At 41.3% G+C, this 25340-nt stretch overlaps 1 protein-coding gene across 4 annotated transcripts; it reads left to right on the plus strand.

Annotated features, from left to right (window-relative positions):
- The first annotated feature begins 4498 nt into the window (after positions 1 to 4498).
- LCA5 (lebercilin LCA5) lies at positions 4499 to 24559 on the plus strand. Of its 4 annotated transcripts, none has more exons than XM_039532337.1 (8): positions 4499 to 4689; positions 5601 to 5985; positions 9482 to 10011; positions 12158 to 12295; positions 15157 to 15253; positions 16869 to 16900; positions 18795 to 18933; positions 20405 to 24559. In XM_039532337.1, the coding sequence occupies exons 2-8, from the start codon at positions 5787 to 5789 to the stop codon at positions 21205 to 21207; spliced, it is 1938 nt and encodes a 645-aa protein (XP_039388271.1). In that variant the 5' UTR covers positions 4499 to 4689; positions 5601 to 5786; the 3' UTR covers positions 21208 to 24559. The 4 variants fall into 4 exon arrangements, with proteins under 4 accessions (XP_039388271.1, XP_039388267.1, XP_039388270.1 ...); XM_039532333.1 differs by having other exon boundaries at positions 4509 to 4689; positions 16752 to 16900; positions 20405 to 24554; XM_039532336.1 differs by lacking the exon at positions 4499 to 4689 and adding an exon at positions 4694 to 4717 and having other exon boundaries at positions 16752 to 16900; positions 20405 to 24554.
- The last annotated feature ends 781 nt before the right edge of the window (positions 24560 to 25340 follow it).

A 25340-nucleotide genomic window follows, 5' to 3' on the forward strand; every position in this document is an offset into this window, starting at 1 on the left:
CCAGGACACCCGGATGCGAGCAGCCCTGACTGTGCAGAAGCGAGTGGCCATAGCCCTCTGGAAACTTGCCACGCCAGACAGCTACCAGTCAGTAGCGAACCACTTTGGCGTGGGCAAATCTACCGTGGGGGTTGCTGTGATGCAAGTAGCCCACGCAATCGTTGACCTACTGCTCTCAAAGGTAGTGACCCTGGGAAACGTCCAGGTCGTCATAGATGGCTTCGCCGCGATGGGATTCCCAAACTGCGGTGGGGCTATAGATGGCACTCACATCCCTATCCTGGGACCGGCCCACCAGGCCAGCCAGTATATTAGCCGAAAGGGCTACTTTTCAATGGTGCTGCAAGCACTGGTGGACCATAGGGGACGTTTTACCAACATCTACGTCGGGTGGCCGGGCAAGGTTCATGACGCGCGTGTTTTCAGGAACTCTGGTCTGTTTAGACGCCTGCAGGAAGGTAGTTTCTTCCCGGACCACAAAATAACTGTTGGGGATGTGGAGATGCCTACAGTGATCCTCGGGGACCCAGCCTACCCGCTAATGCCCTAGCTCATGAAGCCCTATACAGGCGCCCTGGACAGTGACAAGGAGCTCTTCAACTACCGGCTGAGCAAGTGCAGAATGGTGGTGGAGTGTGCTTTCGGACGTCTCAAGGGGAGATGGAGAAGCTTAATGACTCGCTCGGATCTCAGCGAAACCAATATCCCCATTGTTATTGCAGCTTGCTGTGTGCTCCACAATCTCTGTGAGAGCAAGGGGGAGACCTTTATGGCGGGATGGGAGGTTGAGGCAAATCGCCTGGCTGCTGATTACGCTCAGCCAGACACCCGTGCGATTAGAAGAGCCCAGCGGGAAGCACTGTGCATCCGGGAGGCTTTGAAAGCTAGGTTCCTCAGAGAGCAGGGTAACCTATGACTGTCCAGTCTCTTTACAGAGAAGCTGAACCTGTCCCTGTTTCAGTTACTATTCACTTTTTTCAGCGGTTACATACCCCGTTCACCAGGTTTCCCCCCTTCCAACAGACGTTTAAAAATAAAGTTATTGGAACATTTTTAATTAACAAAGTTTTCTTTACTAACGAATTTGCGTTCAAGGGTTCAAACAGGGACACAGACTGTGGTGGGTACAGTGTGCAGTGATGTACAGACCGCTTCTACACTCGAGGACTGACAGGCTCCTGCTCCTACAGTGGTCTCTGGGGGGAGGACGGTTACAGGAGGGTGTGCAGGAAGGGGTGGGTTTGCAGGAAGGGGTGAGGGGTGTGTGGGAAGGATGAGTAGGTGTGGGGGGATGATGGCTCTGGCTGGGGCTCAGGGCATCGGAGAGGTTCATGGCTAGGGTGGAAGGGCATGGTAAGGGCAGCCTGCCTTGCCATTTGTGGATGCCAGGCGCTCGGACCCTGGGGCAACATACACCTCCCAGACTGACCTGGGGCAGCAGACACCTCCCAGAGTGACCCGGGTGCCTAGTGACTGCACTCTGTGTGTGACCTGCTGTTGATCCTGCCCCCATGTCTGTACCCTGTTAATGGTGGCTGTCCTATGCAATTAACAAACCCCTCCCCCCCTTCACACAAAGAAACATGACAGAAACAGTAATGAACAGCAAACTATTTTTAATACTCAACTACACAGTTGGGGGATGAAACTGGGATTTGGGATTGGGTGAGCCAGGAAGGGAAGCAATTCTCATACTTTAGGGAATGAGAGCTGTTTGGTACATGAGCGCTCTGCTGGGGTGGAGTGACAGTTTTCACGGCCCCTAGCGCCCCTCCTTCTTGTGATTTTGGGTGAGGGGGGGACAGGACTTTGTGGCGGGGGAGGGCGGTTGCAGATACAGTTCAGGGGGGCTCTCTGCTCCTGCCTGTGGTCCTGCAGAACATCCACAAGGCGCCGGAGCGTGTCCGTTTGCTCCCTCATTAGTCCAAGCAGCGTTTGAGTCGCCTGCTGGTCTTCCTGCCGCCACCTGTCCTCCCGTTCGCTGTGTGAGCGCTGCTGCTGAGAGAGGGTCTCCCTCCACTGGCTCTGCTGGGCCGCCTCGGCTCTGGAGCAGGCCATCAGTTCAGCGAACATCTCGTCCCGAGTCTTTTTCTTTCGCCGCCTAATGTGCGCCAGCCTCTGTGAGGGGGATGCCGGGGCAGTTCGGGAAAGAGCCGCAGCTGTGTGATGGGAAAAAGGAAGTGATTTCCTTGCAAAGATACATGTTTGCGAACACTGAACACAGTCTAGTCTGTTTCTGTGAACAAGACCATACAGGGCACCTAATCTCATGTGCTCTCAGGACAAGTTCGAATTTTCGGCATTCGCTTTCATTGCCTGGGGTCTTGCACTGGAGATCGGACAAGCGGAGCAGGACAACAGAATCCGTGTAGCAGCCAGGCCTGGTAAGCCGTAAACTTTAGGCTGCTTAACAGTTAATGGATAGCAGTGCCCTCCTGCTGCAGGCAATCTGGAAAGCATAAAGTCTGACCCTGTTCCAGCCCCTCGCAGCTGTCCCCGGGAAAGATCCCTGTATGCTTTTCCTCTGCAGCCTCCACCACGTGGCTGTTAAACGACGGTCATTGTTATGCAAAGGAAAAGTCAAGCATTCACAATAGTAACATTACAGTAATTCCCCTAATTAGATGCAGCAGTCGCGGAGCGAGATCACCCTGAGGCGGGTCAGCAGGAGAAACAGAGAGCGCATGCTGTATGAATCCCTATGCTCCCATGCTGGTCGAGGCAATGCTCCCACTATACCTCAGGATGGCCTGGCGCGGAAGAGTGTGCTTCCACGGAGCACCCAATAAGGCACCTCTCCCCAGGAACCTCCTGCGGAGGCTTTTTGAGTACCTCTATGAGAGCTTCGTGGAACTGTCCCAAGAGGATTTCTGTTCGATCCCTATATGCATTGACCTTCTTTTCATATAGTTTTTATTCCTGTTTTTTAAAAAATAAATGTTTACATGTTTATAGCACTTACCGACTGATCCTTCCCCTGATTCAGAGTCTGGGTTAACGGCCGGGGAGGGTTGGTAGGGGATCTCTGTGAGGGTGATGAAGAGATCCTGGCTGTCGGGGAAAGCAGTATTGTAAGCGCTGTCGCCTGCCTCGTCCTCCACAAACCCTTCCTCATCTTCCCCATCCGCGAACATCGCCGAAGAACTGCCCGTCGACACTATCCCATCCTCAGAGTCCACGGTCACTGGTGGGGCAGTGGTGGCAGACCCACCGAGAATGGCATGCAGTGCCTCGTAGAAGCGGCATGTCTGGGGCTGGGCTCCGGAGCACCCGTTTGCCGCTTTGATTTTTTGGTAGCCTTGTCTCAGGTCCTTGATTTTCACGCGGCACTGCATTGCATCCCGGCTGTATCCTCTGAGTGCCATGGCTTTGGAGACCTTCTCGTAGGTCTTTGCATTCCGTTTTTTGGAGCGCAGCTCCGAAAGCACAGACTCATCGCCCCACACAGTGATCAGATCCAAGACTTCCCGGTCAGTCCATGCTGGGGCCCTCTTTCTACTCTGAGATTGCATGGACTCCTCTGCTGGAGAGCTCTGCATCGCTGCCAGTGCTGCTGAGCTCGCCACGATGTCCAACCAGGAATTGAGATTCAAACTGGCCAGACAGGAAAAGGAATTCAAATTTTCCCGGGGCTTTTCCTGTATGGCTGATCAGAACATCTGAGCTCGGACTGCTGTCCAGAGCGTCAACACAGTGGTGCACTGTAGGATAGCTCCCGGAGCTACTAAGTTCGATTTGCATCCACACCTAGCCTAATTCGACATAGCCATGTCGAATTTAGCGCTACTCCCCTCGTCGGGGTGGAGTACCGAATTCGAACTAAAGAGCCCTCTAGGTCGAATTAAATGGCTTCCTGGTGTGGACGGGTGCGCGGTTAATTCGAATTAACGCTGCTAAATTCGAATTAAAGTCCTAGTGTAGACCAGGCCTTAGTGCTTTTGTGGGGAAGGGCCTGTGTGACTTGGTGCAGGAACCTGGACACCAAATAAGGGTCAGCTATTCTCTTAACATAGGGGAAGACTGAGGACTCGGCATTGTCCAGGGTAGGTGTTGGGCTTTTACCCCAGAGGGGGTGGTCTGCAGGCCAGGTGGGGGCTGATCACACTGGGCAGGTCACCCCAAAGGCTGTACTGGTGGGTCATGTCTTTCAGTCTGGCTTGTCTGCGGGGGGGCGGGCGCTGCTGTAGCCATGGTGCAGGGGGCAAGACTGGCAGGGGGGCTCCAGGACACCGCACTCGGCGGAGCGGGTCGCAACGGACTCCTGGTCCCGGCCCGGCCTCGCCTCAGCTTCCCCTCCCCGGCCTTGCGCCCCCTCTTCTTCCCCTTCCCGTTAAGGCTGGAGCTCACACTGCGAGGCTCTTGCACACTAGCCAATCAGCAGCCCCCTTGCGCAGCCCCCACAAACCCCCGGCCAATAGGAGGGACGCCTTCCACTCGCCCCGAAGCCAATCAGGAGCAGGAACTGGCTCTGCGCTGTTGATTTGGCAGGACGGGCAGTCAATGGGTGGCTTCACATCCCGCTGCCCGCCCCGCCCATTCCCCGCCTCCCTCCTTGCCCCGTTGCCCTGGAACCCGCTGTAAATATCCCGAGACGGGCGGCGGCCCCTTTAAGCGCCGCGCAGCCCGGGCCCGCCAACCGCCTGGGGGGTCGGCTTGGGAGGGGCTGCGGCGCGGAGGCGGCGGCACTAGGTACCGGGCGGGGGCCGGGCAGCGCCGCGTATGGACCCGGCTTCATTGCAAGGGGCGGGGGCTGGGATGGGGGGGTGATAGGGGAGGGCTGGGAGTGTGGCGAGGGTGGGGGTCGGCGAAGGGGGTGTGGGGGATGGGAAGGGCCGGAAGCGGTGGGGAGGGAGTTAGGATTGGGGAGGGGCTTGAGGGGCTGGTTGTGGGGAGGAGGAGTAAGGGGGCTTGAGGGGAAGAGGGAGGGGGCTGGGAATGGATGTGGGGAGGGGGGTTGAGGAGAGGGGGCTGGGAGTGGGGAGGAGGGGTAAGGGGGCTTGAGGGGAGAAGGGAGGGGCTTGGGGGTCAAGGCTGCTGATTTTCCATCAGCACCGTCACTAGCTGGGATAACAACCGCTTCCTTGTGTTTCATGTCTGTCTGTCCCTTGCTGTGCCCAGAACTCTTCAGGCCTAGGTCGGCATTTACTAGTCATCAACTATTTACAGGGTGTCTCCTCACTAATTTTTTGTGCCTAACATTAGTCTTGCAGAGAGTTCCTATGAAAACAAAATAGCCCAAAGCCTGTGATCCTCAACTCTGGGTCCAAATTTTAAGAATACTGTCATCAGTTTTGTGGTCCAAATATTACCTCTTTATAACTTTTTATAATGTGGAATGATGTAATGCTTAAATTCACCATTTCATTGTTTTGGGTGGTGGGGAAGGGTGTTTTTGTGTGCAATACCCAGAAAGGCTATTGAGCAATTCCCAGAGATACCTATTCCTGTTGACGTAATTGACGAGGCTGATACACAGACATGTTTGGCATGAGACTGTGGGAATCCTGAATTATCTTGCCCTTTCTGGGGGGGTTTCTGTGTGAAATCTAAAAGCTGAACCACTAAAATATTCTCAGTTCCTTTTTTTTTAACTGTTGTAGAAAAATGCATTATGAATGATGGCCCCTGCTTGCTAAAAATGAATGCCAAGAGCTCATGCTCTGAACATGAGGATAAAAAAGATTTGGAAAGGAGCCAACAGTTTTACCTCTAACTACCAAAAAGTTCTTCCCTGTTAAAATGAACATTCTTTGAGAAAAATCTGAAGAACAACTGTGATTTGAGAAATGGGAGAAAGAACAAGGAGCTTGGATTCTGACCATGACAGAACGTCAGATGGTGATAAAAATAGCAACTCCTACTATTCAGATGAAGATAATGCATCTCATGCCTCTGACCGATCACTTACACTAAGCTCTCAGTCTACAAGCCATGGGAAAAAAGATCACAAAACGGAGACTTTGAGTAGCCTTGTGCATTACCAGAGTAAGTAGATCACAAAACATGGCACCCTGAAACAGTCTACTAGTGTCAGTTGTATTTTAAACTTTGAGGGAAGAAAATATAAATTGTTTTATGTTTGATAAGTGGTCTGTAACTTTTAGTTTGATAACTGAAATGAGCCTTTGTCTATAAAATTCTGCTAAACTTAATTTTAGAATTATTTATTTTTTCTGACAAGAAATAAAAAGACAAGTGAATTCTGCCCTGGTCCCATCCTCTAATTGCAACAGAACTTCAGATCTGCTTATGTTCCAAAGGTTGTCATTGGATTTCTTGAAGCAAACCCTTGTTATACAGTATATATAATACTTAAATCCAGGGAAGAATATTTATAATTTCTTAGACAAAATGTCCCAAGATCTTTATTATGGATATCTGTTTTACTAGACTTTCCACTGTAGTTGTATACAGTGTGTTCTTTCTCAAAAGAAATATTCATATTCCCATCCTTGGAGCTTCAAAAACAAAAGTGCTTTATCTGATTACTCTCCAAAGTTAAAATTCATTCCACTCCCATCTCCCTTACCAACACATCCCCCACCTCAATCCCCTTGGGTAAACTGCTTTGCTGACTGGGATTGTGGAGGTAATGGAACTTCCTCCCCACTAGGCTGACCAGACAGCAAGTGTGAAAAATCAGGACGGGGGTGGGGTAATAGGAGCCTATATAAGAAAAAGACCCCAAAAATCGGGACTGTCTCTATAAAATCGGGACATCTGGTCACGCTACTCCCCACCCAGCAAGAAGTGAGAATAGTTCTGTGACTCCTAAGGTGGATAATGACTGAACAGCCTCTATGCTGAGTTTTGGCTGCTTATACTGAGCCATCACACACAATTTCCAGTTTAAGTTATAATATATCCTGTCTTTCTAAAAGATATACTCTATCTCAACCAGAATTTGAGTCTGACAGTTTCTTTGACCCCCCTGGTCTGCTCAAGGAGTGCCCTCTTAAGTCTCAGGACTCTAGCCTTTGCGTCTCTCTGGGCAGAGACCTGCATCCCTCTCCCTTCTGACTGGGGTTTTAGGCTGCAGCCCCCTGCACTTTACTGTGATTATTCCAGCAGGCCTGACTGGAATCCAGCACCTGTGCTTTGCTTTCTCTCAAAGGGGCTATGGACGGTGTATGCAAGTGGCTGCAAATAATGAAAGCAAAGTACTTTTATTTAAGGACAAAAGCAATGCAGAGAAAACACACAAAAAATAAAAGGTCTAAACACATACTTAAGCCTGCCTCAGTCATGTGCAGACCCTTGTCTCTCCAGCCTTTCAGCAAGGTTTGGACAAAGGTTCATGTCTGTTGATTGGAACAAAATGAGGGCCTCCAGTTAGTTCACGCGTTGTCTTTATACCCTAGACTGTCTTTTGAATTCTCAATTCTCCCTAGCTGTGATACTTCTTTCAAGTTGTTTACTTGTCCCAGGATTTGTATTAATCACCCTCCGACACACTGATTTTTAGTTTCTTGCTTTCGCAGATAAGTTTTTATGAGTGATACGATAGTATCACAAAGATACAGATAACATTCATAAAGTCTGTATAACAGTTACCAAATATATTGTATGTGGTACTATTTGTCACAATGGGCTTGATGCAGGAATCACTCGGTGAAATTCTGTGACCTTTGTTATGCAAGAGGTCTGACTAGATCATAATGAGGCCTCAAATCAATGAAATGCCCATGGATCATGGCTTCAACCCCTCTTTCTTTGTTGGCCTATTTGGCGCTGACATGGTGCTCAATACAGTTGTGCTAAGGAGTGTCAAGTCCCCCTGCCTGTTTGTATGTTAGCTTCGCATGTAGGTCTCTGGGAAACAAAATTGCCATGGTTTTGTTGCAATGGAGAAAAGAGGGTGGATGTTCGGGTTTTGTGGCAAAAACTGAATGTATCTGTTGACATGAAGACATACATGTCAAATGTCTTTCAGAAATGGCAGGATCACCACACCAACCTTTCGTTCCCAGTTTTATACAGATGGTCAGAAGTGCAAAACCATATGTGAGACTCTTGAGTGCTTCATATGGATTGGAAAATAAAATCTATATTGGTAGATTTATCTGAACCATTAAATAGGTTGAAGCGGGGGGGGGGAGGGGTAGCCCTGTGGTATAATTATTACCTAACCCTTTTGTAGCTGAATGTAATGTGCCAAATCCTCTCCATTAAAGGAAAACTGAGTATTGTATATGATTAAGCTATGGAAAACTGAGTTTCAGATAGACTCATCCAATAATATTTCTCTGTGTGTGAAATGCTTAGTGGAAACTAAGAAAAGATTTAAAAGCTGCTGTTTTGCCATAGAATGCTATCTGTAGAATAGAGGAGATACAATAAGTGCCAAAAGGAAAATAGAGGAGCTAGTGCATGCTCCCTCTTAGCTAATACCTGATTTGTGTACTGTAGTGTTTCTGTTGTATACCAGTCTCATGATTCCGAAGCTGCAATGGCAGGTATAAGATGGCATCCAATATGTTGCTTCTAAAGGCTATTCTGCATTAGTTCAGTAATAACTGCATATATTCAGTTCTCTAAATGACAGTTTTTCTATGAGTTATTTGCCTTATGCAGTATGATTATGGTTTGAGCTATGCAAAAAGACCAAAGCTAAGCTTTTTATATATGTGTGTGTGTGTATATATGTGTGTATATGTATGTGTGTGTATATATATTTATATATACTAATTGTATTTTGTATATATTAAAATTTATATATATATATATATACCTACACTAATCCCAAATCACTTTAAAATATTATCTGTATGTTGTATATATGAAACACGCATACAAATAATATTTTAAATTAATTGGGTTTAGTATCTATTAATACTAAAATGAGAATGCTCCTTGGAAAATAACATGTGACAGAACTAAAATTTATCAGGGAAGAACAAATTTTCATAAGATTTAGAACTTTTTTTTCTAACTGCAATGAACCCATTGTTATCGTCTTTATGGCAAGTACAGTAACAGGTTTCCAGAAATACTATATATGTATCTAATAAAATTTGAATGTATCTAATAAAATTGCTGCATGCCTGCTACAAAACTAGCTGAAGCTCTAGTGATCACCATTTTAAATGTGTACAGAGATACAGTATTTCTATTTAAACACTTATAATGAAATCTGAAATTAATGAACAAAAATATAACTACAACAGATGATTACTTTATAATTTCATTCTGATGGTTGCAAGAAGCATAATTGGTTTCAAAGTCAGAGTAAGAAGAAAATCAAAGTATATAGCAGCTTTGCAGTGTATCGTAAGCATAAATCTCTATTTTGTAGCTATGAAAATGAGAATAAACATTTTTGTGTTTGATTTCTCTAAAGAAAACCACCATGACGTAGGTACTGTACAAAAATCTCTCAGACGAAAAGGGCTTTATTTCAAGGAAGATGCCTGCTTAAATAGAAAAAAATAACAATGGGCTTTGCTGAGTTCCTTACAGTAAAATCTGCTTTTTTTTTAAGCCACTAAGAAACCAGTTTCCAAATATGCACCAGCCAAAAGAGGGAGAAGGTGGGGTTTTCGCTCCCAGAGCCTCAGTAGGGATTCTCCTGCAAAAGATATAGATCTTGTTACAAAAAGGGTTCTTTCTGCCAGACTGCTAAAAATCAATGAGCTTCGGAACGAACTAACTGAACTCCACATCAAACTAGATGAGCTGCAGAAAGAAAACAGGGCACTGAAGAGGCTTCAGTACAGGCAGGAGAAAGCCTTGAATAAGTTTGAAGATACAGAAAATGAAATCTCTCAGCTCCTCGCTCGACATAACAATGAGATTAGAATATTAAGGGAGCGCTTACGAAAATCTCAAGAGAGAGAACGCACAACTGAAAGAAGACTGAAAGATTCAGAGGATGAACTGTACAGGACAAAAAATTCTTTGCAAAAATTGAAAAAGCTTTCTGAAGATAAGCACTTAGCTGAACGAGATGAACTGGCAAAGAAGCTAGCCTCAGCAGAGAACAGACTGGATGAGAGTGAGAAAAGAATTAAGGTGAGAAAACGTTCCTGACCTCCCCCACCCACTTTTTTTTTTTAATTTAACAATTTAATTTAACAAATTGAGTAGGAATGTTTCTTTCCAGTATGAGCGTCATACATTAACTTGTATTATCCATTTTATAGCAGTAGGGTGAATGGAAAATAGTTTCTATTGCAAATAAGTAACACCATGTAAATTTTGTACATGACTATGCACAATCATTTTACAATCTGTGCAGTACACTGTATGTGTTTATTAATAATGTTGTTTACTGGTATGTTTTATCTTGTGTGTTTTATATTATAGACTTGGCATTTTTAACCTAGATGCTAATCAATTTAGCAATAACTTCCAGAAAGTTATGCAGCTAATTTAATTTTTCATAATCTAGTTTATGCTGCTTGACTAGGTAGCGTGTGTAAGAGGAGGATCCTCACGGATTTTAGAGGATATTATGCTGAAGTTCTACAAAATACATTATATTTTTTTAAAACAAATCCTCTTGAAAACTAATACAACTCAGCATCCATGCAATGTTTGGTTATTCTGTATAGGCTGGCTGTGGAGTCAGCCTCAAAAAGTTATCATAATTTTGTTCAAAGTTATCTCATGGTATAGATACATGTATAGTAGGTATTTATTTTAGGAATTTTGTGCATAATGTTTGCATCCTAGTCAGCAAAACTATATAGCCATGGGAAAGAAAAAGAGCCCTTTTAAGTCAAAACTATTTTTATATTGGGCCTGTAACATTATAAGAGTAACGTAACTGTCTGCCAGTTGTGTGTGTGGTGTTCGTTTTTGCCTGGTATTTATACTCATATTTGACTGTGTTAAGATGGAGTTAAGGTTGAGTGCCTATGTAGGAAATTTAAGGTAAAAAAAATTACAGAGATGGTATAATTTATTTTTAAAATAAAACAACCCAAGCAGCATAAACCTAGGAAATTCAAGACTTAGGTTAAATTTAAGTGAAATCCAAATATGTCAAGGTATGGAAATGTAGAGTTGGGAACCCAAACAACATTAGTTCTGCACTGTAATGTTACCATACTATAACCAGATATTTTCCAGTTCTGGGCACCACATTTCAGGAAAGATGTGGACAAATTGGCGAAAGTCCACAGATAAAAGATAAATACAAATGATTAAACTTGACCTGTGATGGAAAATTGAAAAAAACTGTGTTTGTTTAGGCTGGAGAAGAGAAAGGGGGGACATAACAGTTTTCAAGTACAGAAAAGGTGGTTACAAGGAGAAGGGAGAAAAATTCTTCTTGTTAACCTCTGAGAACAGGACAAGACCGAATGGGCTTAAATTGCAGCAAGGGAGGTTTAGGTTGGACATTAGGAAAAACTTCCTAACTGTCAGGGTAGTTAGGCAATTCATTCCAGTGCTTAGGGAGGTTGTGGAATTTCCATCATTAGAGGTTTTTAAGAGCAGGTTAGACAAACACCTGTCAAGGTGGTCTACATAATACTTAGTCCTGCCTTGAGTGCAGGGGACTGGACAAGATGACCTCTAGAGGTCCCTACCAGTCCAATGATTCTATGGTTTACAATTAAGGCATTTTAGCACTTGTGATCCCATATGAGATAAGTGATTTTTTTTTCTTAAAAGGCACTCTGGATATTTTTCTACTTCCTCACAGTGTCATCATATGCTGTTCATGTTAAACAGCTATCACAAGGACAGGGTCCCCAAAAATTAAACCTTCACTAAAAATGGTTAAAGGAAGGTTGAGAAATCTCTGTGAGGATGTCGTCTCCTCCTCCCCCTCCTTATTCCTATCCCAGTTTTTCATGGGGATGTTCTTTTATTTCTAATATGCCAGTTTGAGAGCCCTCTGTTGGGTCACCTGGCCTCTGTGTCCAATAGCATACAGAATCTGGGAGGTATTGTGAATGCCCAGTGCCTCCTCAGAGTTATCTCCCTGTATGTGGGTGAAGTGAGGTTGGGCACCAACCAAAGCTGGTGTGGCTGTCCCCTCTGGTTAACATCTGGATTTTATCAAGTTGCTGTGGACACAAAGTTAAATGGCCTCTGTACCACACTAGAGGCAGAGTCAGGTTTGACCCTCAAATAGTATTTTTATATATTTTGTTTATTTTAAAAAATTGGTGCTTTTTTAAACATTCCATTATCATATGAACTGCAGGATTTGGAGAAAAGCCTTGAGCTGAATAACAGCAGTTTCCAGCGACAACTGCAATCTGAGAAAAAAAAGGTACATGAGGCCCAAGAAGAAAATAAAGCTCTCCAAGAAGAGCTTCAACAACTAAATCAAAAGCTAAAGGTAAAAATTATGTACTGTAGTATTAAAATCCAGCCATTTTAAGGCATTTTTAGCTGTGAGAGTACTTTATTATTGAAATATTTCAAGTTTATTTTAATCATTCCTTGCAAAATTAACTTCATTTTTCTCCATATGGGTTCACTCTCTCTTTTTAAACTTAATCTCCTAAACTCTGATTCTGGAATACCTGTATGAAAGGGAATGTGCTGATGTCAGTCATCCTCATGTATCATTTGCATTAGGTAGGAAAAGGATAGGTCAGGTACACAATCAGAAATCACTGCTACACTGTAAGCTGTACAGAAAACTAAGGGCTGGATTTTTAAAATTATACCTGCAAATAAGTACATGCAATTTAATATGCCTAAATTGCATATGCAATTACTGTAGCTGTGCACATAGATTAATTGCATATGCATACTGGCAATGGGCATGCATTGTTACTTTATCTGCACAAGCAATTATTTGCTCATTTTAGGCGTACAAGTTCTAAAATTAGGCTATAAGAATCATTGTTTTAAAAATCATAATGCCCGGTGTTATTTAGTACTTCCTTAGTCATACTTCCTGAAAGAGAAGCTGCAAGTTCAGATTTGGACCAAAATATAGATTGTGTAGAAAGGTTTCATGAAACCTATGGTTGATAGAAATGTTTCCATGACTTGTAGTTCAACTGGAAGAAGTTGTTTTTAAATAGCTAAACACCATGGGAGGATATAAAAGTGAAATTGATTTAAGTAATGTTAACTGCCCAGTCTGAGAGAAATTCAAAGTAACTGGCATGTACTGTGAAAAGTAAATAGGATTTTTAAAACTTTCATTTTCAGTAATATAAAGTGCTACCAGTAAAGTTAAACTTGCTAGTTTCAAATAAATGGGTCTTAAGTTGACAGTGTTCCTTTAAAGAAGACTAGGATACCTTGAAAAATACATTCATGAACAGAAGAATCCCAGCACTATTTATTAACTAAATTCAGTATTCCTGGTTAGGCAACATTTATTTCTATGTTCTTTTTAGTAAGAGCCATGTGAGGGGAATATATCCCTGTATTGTATGTGGCTTAAGGCAAAAAAAATGGCATTTTTCTCACAATTGCATCAATTTTAATCTCTGCATTGCTCCAAAGATAATCTTTATGGCTCCAGTTCAGCAAGATATTTAAGCACTGAAGTCAAAGGGACTACTCATATACTTACATAAGCATGTACTATCTACCTTGTTGAAACAGGGCCTATATCCCCAAGGCTGACCATCACACAAATTATGGTACGGTAACTCCTCACTTAAAGTCATCCCAGTTAATGTTTCGTTGTTACATTGCTGATCAATTAGAGAACATCCTCATTTAAAGTTGCACAATGCTCCCGTATAACGTTGTTTGGCAGCTGCCTGCATTGTCCACTGCTTGCAGAAAGAGTAGCCCGTTGGAGCTAGCTGGTGAGGGCTTGGAACCAGGGTGGACTGAGAGCCCCCCCATCAGCTTCCTGCTCCCCTAAGTTCCCTGTGCGGCAGCTGCCCAGCAGGCTATCAATTGCCAGCAGTTCAGGTGTCCCTGCTCCCACTGCCATGTGCTGCTCCTGCCCTTTGCCTTGGAGCTGCTCTTGGGATCCTCCTGCTTGCTGTGCTGGGTGTGGGGGGGAATATCAGGGTGTTCGCCCCCCCCCACTCCTGCCCCCTGCTAACTGCATTTCCATAGAGTGGGGGTGGCGGGACACAACAGGGCTCAGGATGGAGGGAGCGTGCTCGCAGCAGCTTCTGTCTCAACTTCCTAACCTACTTAAAAAGGCAATCTACTTAGAGTGGTTCAACGTACTTAAAGGGGTAATGCATATATCTCTCTCTCACACAGGGTGTGTGTGTCTGTCTCTGTCTGCCATGCTGTCTCCCCTCCCTCCATTTGTGCTGCCTTGTAGAGTATAAGGCTACATTAACAACAATGTGCTAACCCTTGAGGGCTCAGCCAAGTTCTAGTTTATCATTTAGCAGTAAGGCAGTCCCTGGGAAATATCCCACCTTCTTCCACCCTCTGACTTCACCACCTCAACCAAGCTTCATAATCATCATTGCTGTGTACAGTATTAAATTGTTTGTTTAAAACTTATACTGTGTGTGTGTATGGATGGATAGATATAAAAATAGTCTTTTGTCTGGTAAAAAAAAATCCCTGGAACCTAGCCCCGCCCCCCCCATTTACATTAATTCTTATGGGGAAATTGGATTCGCTTAACATCATTTCACTTAAAGTCGCATTTTTCAGGAACATAACAACGTTAAGCGGGGAGTCACTGTACTTGCATTTTCCATATCCTCTGCTGTGTTCTCTTTCTGAACAATACACCCAGGGCCAATTCTGACAATGCTGCCAAAGCTGTAATGTAGCGGATCCTGCTTTTCAGAGTTACTGCCCGGTCCACTAGCAGGTAGTAATGCTAATGTGATTTTTTTTTTTTTTTACTTAGTATAATACAAAAAATTAACATGGTAGGCACATGCATCTGTAATTTAGCTTTCTAAAATGTTAAGCACCTTTGTATGAACATATTGGCCTTCAGTTTTATCTTAGCTAAGTTCAAAGATACAGTACTAAATGTGAGAGAGTATTTCGGCAATTAGTTGATTTTTGAGAGGGGAGGAAACCATGTACTAGAAATGTGATTTAAAGAATTGAACGGTCTCTTTAAACATTGTGCTGAATAATCAAGGACCTTATTCAATCAATGAAGAATGAACTATATATATAATTTTCCCTTAAACTGCATAGTTGCTTAGCCTTGCCACAATTTATTTCAATGGCTGTTAAATATAAGTTGATGTAACTTTATTAATTTAACTCTACTGTCTCTACCTCATTCATTATCAGGAAAAAGAGAGAGAACTTGATGCAAAAAATATATATGCTAACCGTATGTTGAAGCCATCACCTAAAAAAGAAACGGATGTTACACAAAGAAAAAAAGGTAATTTTAAAAAAAGGATATAAACAGAAAAGCTACTACCAAATAGACTATTATTTTTTCAGTGTTCAAGCCATTAAATGTTTGTTTCATTTTGACCCTTTCAGGTCCTGTCCCAGGCTGTGGAGTTCTTTACTTTCTGTAAAACACAGCAGTCAAAACAACCAATGACATGCATTGTAATTTTTATTTGACTGTCCCTCTAATAATAGTACAATGAAGCCACCTTACCCCCAACAAAAGAACTAGGGATGTCTGCTCTCAATTCAGCAGTTTACATTTATCCCAAATGTTCATGGGGGGAGGGGAAAAGGGCTTTGTTTAGAAATAGTTTGCTATTAAATCACAACTAGTAATCAAGCAGGTAGCTTGATTATAATTAGACCCACTGGAAGTATGTACCATTGTCATTCCACATGACTGTGTGGATTTAGGGGTTTCTCTGAATTTTTGCTAATTCCAGTTTGTAGAGCAGAATTTAAGTATGCATTGAAAAAAGTAGTACAGTCCATCTGACTGAAGATAATTTTTCAAATGCAAATCAGTGTACTGATATCTTCCTGAATCTGCTGGCAGACTGAAAACTTGTTTTACTTGTGTATATAGGGCCAGATGCACTCATACTGAATCAGTAAGATTACTCACCAGGAGTAAGGCAAGCAGTCTTTTCTGTGTCATTTTAAGCAGGTTTTGATGTCAATACTTTTAAACTATTTTATGGCTGATCCCTTTAATGGAAATATCCTGCTATTACGCATCATCCAGTGTACTTAAGTTAATCTGAAAGGTTATTCCACAGAGACAAGGTTGCAAGTCTCAAAAATGCAAGCAATAGACTATGCTGTAATATTAAAATTGATCCTTCTAGAGAAACAAAAAGACCATCTGTGAGGGAGGGGAAATAGACAAAATTTAGACCATTGGCAGATTGTGGGGGGAAAGTATCCAAGGGGGATATTTTTAGACAATTTAGTAGATTTAAATAACTCATTATTTGTGGATATATTAAAATATCTTCAGACTTTTCCAAACACTTTCCCAGAATCTCGGGAAAGCTCCTTAGAATTTGGCAGTATTTCCCACAGGTTCCCATTGGCCCTAATTATGAAGTACTTTGACGTTAAGATACTTCCAGAAACATGTAACTCTTTGTTTTGTGTTGATTTATTTTTTGTCCTTTCATGTAATTGTTTTTTGCTCCAAAATTTCACCAAAATGGATATAGAATTTTCTTTCTTTCTTTCTTTTTTTCTTAGAGATCAGCCACAATAAAAACAAAAACAAACAAACAAAAAAACCCTGCTGATCCTCACTAGATCAGGGTGCTTTTATGTATTCTTCTAAGTTATAGGAATACTATTAGCTCCTAGGTATAAATTCATAAGAAGCAAAGATGACAATTTTTTTCTTTAATTTTGGGTTTCTTTTTATTTGTGAATATTCTGAATTACAAAAAAATATAAAATTTGACTTGCTTTGTTTTTGTATATATTTATTACAGCCACTAGCCAGAATACTAAAAAAGGAATCCAGACTACAAAAGGAGTACAGACTAGTGGGTATTTCTCACCAATAGAATTTCCTCCACCACCAGAGTTTGTTTCTGTTTATGTAACAGATCAGAAAGAAGAGGAGACACTTCTCAGACTGGTGAGTTATTTTATAGTTCCAAATAATCCACTTAAGAAGCCAAATTTCCTAAGGTCTAATTTATATTTTAGGAAAGACATCCTCATATCTTAGGAAAATGATTAGACTCTCAGATAGACAAAATTACGGTTTTCCATGACCCTGTTTACATTTCACTTTCCTCTGAATCCTGTTGACTATCGTTAACTTGCTCTGCTTCTTTTATTACCTTTTATCACTTCACTGTAATCCCTACTGATTTGACATTTTGGTTTCTTTCTCCTTCTCCGTTTCTAGTCTAGATATTTGAGCAGTCTCTTGTTCTCAGTATTTTTGCTGAGCCGTAATTATGGTTTACTTTTAAGTTCCAGCCTTCTTCCACAATCATGGATTTTAGTGCTTCGTCCCATTGCACTAGTGTCCAAATCCTGCTCCCCTATGTAAAGCATGAAATATATTTGTTATCTTTATCCCAATGTTTTTTGCTGTTAACATCTTCATTATAAAATAGTATCTCACTGATTTTTTAATACTTTTGAGCCATAAGACTAAAATTCAAGTGAAGTGTAAGGTGATATTAGTTCACCTCCTCAGATCTACTTGCACTCACTGTACAAATGTTTAAAGGGTATGAGAATTGTAACTTATGCACAGAGGAGCTGCAAGAAGGTGTACGTTAAGTAAGGTAGAGACTACCAAGTCTGCTGTAAATTCCATAGCTGTAGAATCATGGAATATATTGGACTTGCTTAAAAGTGAAATATCCACAAGGCTCTCCTGTTTGTTTCCCTCCCTACATTTGTAATATGTTCTTTCTAATTGTGGGAAGCTAAGTTTAAAAAAAGTGTAACTTTTAGCTTAGGAAGCATTGAGATTCATGGTCATTCTGATCTCTTCCTGAAGGAAATTCCATATTTGGAAAGCCTTGTTTCCTCATTCACAGGTTTTTATCCTTGTGGTTAACCATTCTGTTAGTTCAGAAGAAAGTAATGATTTAAAAAGTCATGATGTCAGAGAGAGAAGTGGTTCCCTAAAGTTGCTTGGATCAATTTCAAGGAGTTTTGATTACCAGGACTGAAATCTTGAATATGTCTCTCTGTACAGCTGGGAATCAGTTCAGCAGGTAGCACATTAGGCTGGTGCTCTTGGGAGGCCTATGTTGCTGTTTTCTATAACAGCTGAAGCTTTTTCAGAGTTGGCAGTTTGATTCCTAGGTCTTTAGTTCTAAAATCTTCTTCTCCGTTATCTATAATCTTTGGTGTAAGAGTCCTTTAAAATGTGCATCCGATGAAGTGGGTATTCACCCACAAGCTTCCGACAAAGTGGGTATTCACCCACGAAAGCTCATGCTCCAATATGTCAGTTAGTCTATAAGGTGCCACAGGACTCTTTGCTGCTTTTACAGATCCAGACTAACACGGCTACCCCTCTGATACTTTAAAATGTAGTAGATTTGGGTGATCTGCCTTGGCCAGGGGTTGGCAACCTTCGGCACGCGGCCCATCAGGATAATCCGCTGGCAGGCCGCGAGACATTTTGTTTGCATTGACCGTCTGTAGGCACAGCCCCCCCAGCTTCCAGTGACCAGGGTTTGCCGTTCCCAGCCAATGGACCAGAACTTCATTGTGCTAGGCGCTATACAAACACAGAACAAATAAATTTTAGTATGAAGCATTACAGGATGCAGGTTCTATTAAAGATGTCATACAAAATCAAGTTGATGATTTGCAAGTACTTAAGACCATGTTAGGTCTGATAAGAGTTTTAGGGCCATTTCCCCAGCTGAGGTAAACTGGAGTGGCTTCATTGAAGTCCTTAATATCATTCCAATTCAGAAGATTTTGTGTTTAACAATAAACAAAAAAAGCTGTTGCAGAAATTTTCTATCACGCTTTCTTTTATCAATTTACATCAGGAACAGGAAACTCAGAAAAAAGGATGGAAAGAACAAGCAGAGCATCTAAGTCAAGAACGGAACAGGGAGAGAGAGGAGAAAATGAAACATGACCAAGAACTGCAGGCTTTAGAGGAGAAAGCCCAGAAACTATGTGACGGTAAGAAAACTGTGGCTACTGCCAAGCTGGAAAATCTAGACAAAACAAAATACCAATCAAACGAGGCCTATAACACTTCTCTTGAAAACAACAAATTGATTCTGGAAAAGGAAAACCACTAAAAAGGATAAATGATTTAACATGAACAAGGTCAAAACAGAAAATATTAAGGGATACAAAGTAACCTCTTTCCTGTGCCCTGCTATTGCTGCCCCAAGACAAGGCTTCAAAGCCAAATACCAACTGTGGAGAATCAGAGCTGAAAAAAATATCCATGAAAAAAGTCAGTGGACAGTTTGCACTGACTGAGAATCTGCCCCCTGGTGTCTTGGGGTAAAATAGTCCTAATAGTAGCACTCTCGTCCACCTTACTGTAAAAATAAGATTATTTTTTTCACTAGCATTCCCCATTGAAATTCAGCTTCCTACTTCTCTTTCATAGTGGAGATGCTATGCCATATATAGATGAAAAATATTAACTGTTGCAGTTTGTTTTCATAAGCTTGGTATAAAGTACAGTACAAGTTAGTGCTGTCACCACTGAGGTCCATGTCCCAGCTCTTCAGAGAGGATTCCTGATCAGGGGGATCTGTTCTGTACACGTGTATCAGGTTGTTCTTGTTACAATCTGAACCTACCTTAAATCTTCATATTCAGACAGGACAATTATTTTTTGGACGGGTAAATATTCAGAAAATTGCCTTTTTGTGTGTGCATGCAACTTTGTGTGTACAATCACTTGGCCACAAACTCTTATATCCATTGTGTATGCAGTTCATATGCGGAAGGACCTGATTTCCCCCCCCCCCCCCCCTTACACCTCATGTAGCCATTTATACCTGTGAAAAGTGGTGTGTGCTGTTTTTGTAAATAATCGTTTATGTTCACTTGATGGTGCACAGAAAGCTTGTGCAGAGGTGTTTTCAACACACACTATGGCCTGTAGACACGCAAGTGAGGAAGAGGTAATATTTTAAATTGCTCCCTACTGTAGGAAAATTTAAAAACAAACAATTGAAAATTATTACTTATTTTGTATTTTGTTATCCAGTTGGCTTTGCAGTAGCACTTCAGAAAACAAGTACCGGTATATTCCAAAGTTGTCTTGAAGTCAGTGATGTTAACAGAGAAATATAAAGCACTCTGTCAATTAGAGTTATTAAAATCAATGATGTTATATTCATCTCTGTACAAACACAGGACAAGGATAAAATCAGTAGAATATGAAACTACTAAAAGAGATGAATAATGCAACTACACTACAAAATTGGCATGTTGTTTTAAGTTAGGATAGAAGATTTAGCCTGTGTCTAATTGTAAATATGTTTATGAAAAATGACTTCTTTAAAAAATAAACCAGTGCTGGTTGCAAGAATTATAAAAGCTCTGTTTTTATATATTACTTAAAAAAATAAAAATTCCTTTTAAGTATTAGAAAATGTCAAATAACTTTTTAAAAAATTGCATGCAGAGTGGGAAAAAGAAGAATTTGACAGAAGGAAAAAAGAAAATAACTTTTTATTGGCTAAAGAAGAGGAGGCAAGAATTGAGTCAGAAATATATAAAACTGAAAATGAGACATACAACACTGAAAAACTAGAAGAAGACCGACAAAAAAAAGAGTTGCTGCTGGCTAAAATGTATAAAATTGACAGAGAAACTCAAAGCACTATTAGTATGAAACTTGCTTCGCAAGCACACCTCACAGATACAGCATCAAAATCTGACTCCCTAGAGAAAAAGGAGAAAACCTACCAGTTCTTAGAGACCACAGAGAAATTATTTAATGGACTTCCAGTATATGACAGTCATGATGTTATTACAAAAGCAGGAGGACAGAAGCGGCAAAATGTTAGAACCACAGATTCAAGTAATGATTTGACATTTGGTAGTTACGTACCTTCCTTTGGGAAAGGATCCGGGAGGCCAAGTTGGCTTAATCAAAAAAGTGTTGTCTTAGAAGAAAATACTAAAGAAAATACAGATTTCAATACTAAGAAAAAGTCTAATTTAATGGAGCAACTTTTTGGAACTAGTGCCAACACCATCGCTCCACCTAAAAGCAGTGACTCAAGTCCTTTGGAAGCTGACTATGATTCAGGCAGTGCTCTTCCTCCAGGCAAAAGCAATAAAGTTATAGTTAAAGATGATTTTTTTTTCAGTGAAGGAAGAAATTTTAACCCAGATAGGCACCATTTACAGCATACAACAAGCCGGCCAGCAGTTAAGGCTGTTGATTCTTTCGAAGATGAAATTGAAGAAGTAATCCTGTGATGACCACCTTTTATATAACTTGTGTGTGAAAATGCTATCCAAATATTTTAATACAGTATTTATTATATACAGATTTTAAAAGTTTCAGATATTAAAAAGCCTTATGAAGGGATGATTTCAATAGAAAAATATATAGAGAGAGGAAATATACACTGCATATTCAGATAGACCGGTCTGGCCTACTCTAACCAGTCTGGCTCCTTGTGCAGTTATATTTTTAATGCATCTTTCCTAATACAGTCCATGAAAATAAGGAGTTGCAGTGATTATTTTTTACATACCACAGCCAATAATCTTGAGGGAATTTCCTGACAGATTTCCATATAATGCAACTGAGTTTGGGTATTTGCTCACTTCTTCATTCAGGAGGTGATATTATTTCTACCTTACTCATATTCCAGTCTACTCTCTGTATGTGCATTTGCCACCATCAAATCTGTGCAACTGCCAGGGCAAATTGGTGGTTATTCCAAAAGGCCACCACTAATGCTCTTCTATGGATTTTAATGGAAGGGAAAGTAGTTGGGGAACACTTATACCTGCTTTTCTAGAGCCAAACATGACCTGTGTCACTTTTCTCACTAGTCTCTGCCTGTGGCTATGTAAAGGTCCCATGATACTTTCCACACTCTTGTCTCCTGCCAGGCTGTGCAATGCCATTATTCCACTGGGATGTTCAAACACTTCAAAGCAGATTCAGTGCAGTTAATGCAGGTCCTATATATAGCTGCTGGGTTTTGGTTGGTTGTTTGCTTTCCCCAATTGGATTAAAAATAATAACAGATAATGAGGGGAGGAAGGATAATTCAGCCTACAGTTTGGAAGGCCATGAGTTATGGCCCCATCAACCTTTTTGTTATAAGCTAGTTTTGCATGGCACATTTAAATACTGTTCTGGGAAAACCTATGCCATAGTCACACTACTCTTAATTGAAGTGGGTTTGGACTCCTGACTGAAAATAAAACATATGAACTGCTGAGAATTTAAATAATGAGTTAGGAGGAAGTTAATCAGTACATTTTAAAATAATTTCCAGAAATATTGCAAAATCTGACTATCTCCAAGTCATACAAACTTTTTTTTAAAACTGAGATGAGAACAGTGTGCATTGCTAAATATAACCTACCCAAATATTTGTGTGAGATGGCAGAAACCTTAAATTCTATAAATCCATGCTATCGGTTGACTGATTTCAGAATCTGAGAAAGTGCTCTGATATATTGGGACAAATGTGCTATAAATGAGATCTGGAATGCCTTAAATATAGAAGATTCTTATAATTTGGAGTTGTTGCTCATTCTCCCTTCATAGAAACATGTTGCCTACTGCCTATTAGAGAACTGATGCTGGAGAAACCCATAGAAGTTCTCAGTTAGCCCATTGCCTCTCCCTCTCTCCAGCCTAATTCAATCATTCCAGTTGGGTTTACAATGTGATTTAGCCCTCTGTTGTATGTACTAGTACAGTGTATACTTGTTTTATGTTCCAGGCCAGACCCCTGCTGTTGATCTAGTTTCCATGTTAAAAAAAATTATAATTGGACGGAAATAATTTCTTGAAAATTATAAATATTCAGAACTGCTAATGGGTCATCTTGTGAGTTTGTATACTTGGCTTTGTGTTTTTTCTTAATTTTTTTCAACTCTAGTAATGGACTCTGTAGTTTGATGCATAAAGCACAGTACTGTACTGTTCACAGGGAGCTTTATTATTTAATGTAAAATGCATACAAATATAAGCACAGGAGTTGGCTAATGGTGCAATGTGCTGTTATGTGAGAGAGCCTGCATTCGGGAGCAACCACTGGACTCCCACGTCAGGCAGCTGACTTAGGAAAATGGTGTGGAATATGGTGTTTTATCTGAAGGCAGCTAGTAGTGTGTTACCCTTGATGTGGAGTACCTCCCTTTGGCTATTGACATCTGCTGTCTGTGATGCATTCAGAGTGCCTCCTTGTGATGTTAGGGGAAGGCACATGTAATTTCATCTTTATGAAAAGGAACATGTAGTAAGCAGGGAATGACAGGCCATCACCTAGAATAAAGGAATAGGTGAAAAGAGAATGTAAAAGGAACTCATGCCATAGTGAGTCACAGAAGACCCTACATAGAAAACAAGTATCTCAGGATCAGCATCTTTTTCCACATCTTAACAGAATTTCTTGTCATGCAAGAAGTTGTTTGGTCCCAGATAGATCAGGCTAGAATAGATCTCTAATTGTGTCAGACTTGTGCTCAGCATAGCTGAGGAGAGAGGGAGGCAAAGGTGGCTTTAAGCCACCTTTATGTTTCCCTCATCCTCTTGGCAGCCTGGGATCACAGGAGCAAAGTGTACTCTGGTCATCCTATCTCCTTCAACCATGCGCCTAGCACGCCCCCTTCCCAAGGTGAGCCAGGAGGGTGTATCGAGGAGTCAGCTATGCTGTCTCAGCACCAGGCTAGCATTCTTCATGCCAGTGGAACTCTGACCTGCCCATTCAGAATAACTTCACAACCCTTTTTCAATACTGCAACAACACAAAGGGCTGTAACATGGGCCAGAATCTGGCCTGTCATCTCCAGCTGTGCATACATAGGGCTGATGATTTATAATCTTCAGTTCCAGCTGCCATACATAATTTTGGAGAGAACAACATTTCTTCATGAATGTCTCCAACCAAACACTTACAAAAGGTCCATGATGGATGATGAGCACATCTTCCAGTGTCTTGCGGCATTCTCAGAGGGCTGATGGAGAGGGCCATGCTCAGATGCCTGGACCCTCCTACCATGAAAAAGCAGCTTTTAACATTTTTAGTGCGAGAATAAATAATTAGTATGTGTTCGTTTAATACAAAGCAAAGAGAATTTTATAATTGAGATGTTAAATTAACATGCCATAGAGAGAGTCATTTTTAATGTTTATAAAGAGATGCTGTAGTACTGTTCTCGTGTGTATTAATTCCAGTTATATTTATTATGTAATGTCAGTTGCTTTTGTAACTTCTGATTCATTTTCTGTATAAAAATTCCAATCATAACAATCTTGATTTTTAACAAAATGGTTTTTATTAAAGAATTTGAGTAAAGTTTTTGTATGGAGATCACCTTTAGCAAACCAGTTTTCTTGACTTGTGATTTTCATGAATCTTTACGCCGATTTTCTTTGTAGCAAAATTACCAGTCATGCTTATTTACTGCATAATGTGTGTGTTTTTCAAATCTAAAGCACACACTTTACCGAATGAAACACAAAGCTAAGTAACATATACCTGAAAACAAACCAAAGGTCAAAACTTACATTGAAATCCAGGGAAAGATTCCTATTATTTCAGTGAGCTTTGGATCAGGACCTATATGAACAATTCTCTGTGCAGGGTGGCTTTTTTGAAAACAGAATCTGGTATTGAGTTATGAAATAACTATTTTTTTTCATTTCCCATTTAGAAAGTAAATTACCCACAGAGCTAGACCATGCTTGATTTCCTTCTCACTAACCAACTACCTTAGGGCCCAAATCTGCTCCATTGACTTTAATGGTGTAGGATCAGGCCTTTAGTTTGCACATCCCTTTACGCAGCTGCTCAGAATGTCAGGAAAATTCTAACTGGCTGATAGAGGTAGTCAATTTCTGTCCTGAATAACATTCCATTGTGGTGTGTGCATTGGAATCTTGTCAGGTCTTATGAGAGTTGGTTCTTCTCAGTAGCTGGATGGGAGTTACAAGAAATGGTGTTGGAGAGTAAATAGGAGTATCTCTTACCTCTAGGTGAGTACTGATGGTATCTGCATGCTGTCAGAAGGCACTGTGCTGCAGATGTTGGTTTACAACTAAGACCTAAAACAATGATGTAACTGCTGTGAGCATTAAAGAGCATATGGAACTTTTTGCTAATCCTTGGCCAATTCTAAGTCTGTAATTATATGCTGCTGAACTGAATTTGCCTGCCATTTCAGTTGGATATCCATGGTTCCTTTTCATGTTGGAGATCACTTCTTAAGATTGTGAACCTTTCATAGACATTCCCCTCTCTATTCTGAGACAAAACTCGGGCTTGATTACACTAAAAAGTATTTTACATCTGTTTTAAGAAGATGAAAATACTGTACCCTGTACACTAAAGTGAGTCGCTTAATAACATTTCCCTCCTTCC

This window comes from Mauremys reevesii, linkage group 3 (assembly GCF_016161935.1).
Source record: "Mauremys reevesii isolate NIE-2019 linkage group 3, ASM1616193v1, whole genome shotgun sequence".
Classification (NCBI taxonomy): domain Eukaryota; kingdom Metazoa; phylum Chordata; order Testudines; family Geoemydidae; genus Mauremys; species Mauremys reevesii.

Coding starts and splice junctions, on each gene's coding strand:
- LCA5 (XM_039532333.1), top strand. CDS start 5,787: ATGGGAGAAAGAACAAGGAGCTTGGATTCTGACCATGACAGAACGTCA. Junction 16,901..18,794: donor AGGAGACACTTCTCAGACTG/GTGAGTTATTTT, acceptor AATTTACATCAG/GAACAGGAAACTCAGAAAAA. Junction 18,934..20,404: donor AGCCCAGAAACTATGTGACG/GTAAGAAAACTG, acceptor AATTGCATGCAG/AGTGGGAAAAAGAAGAATTT.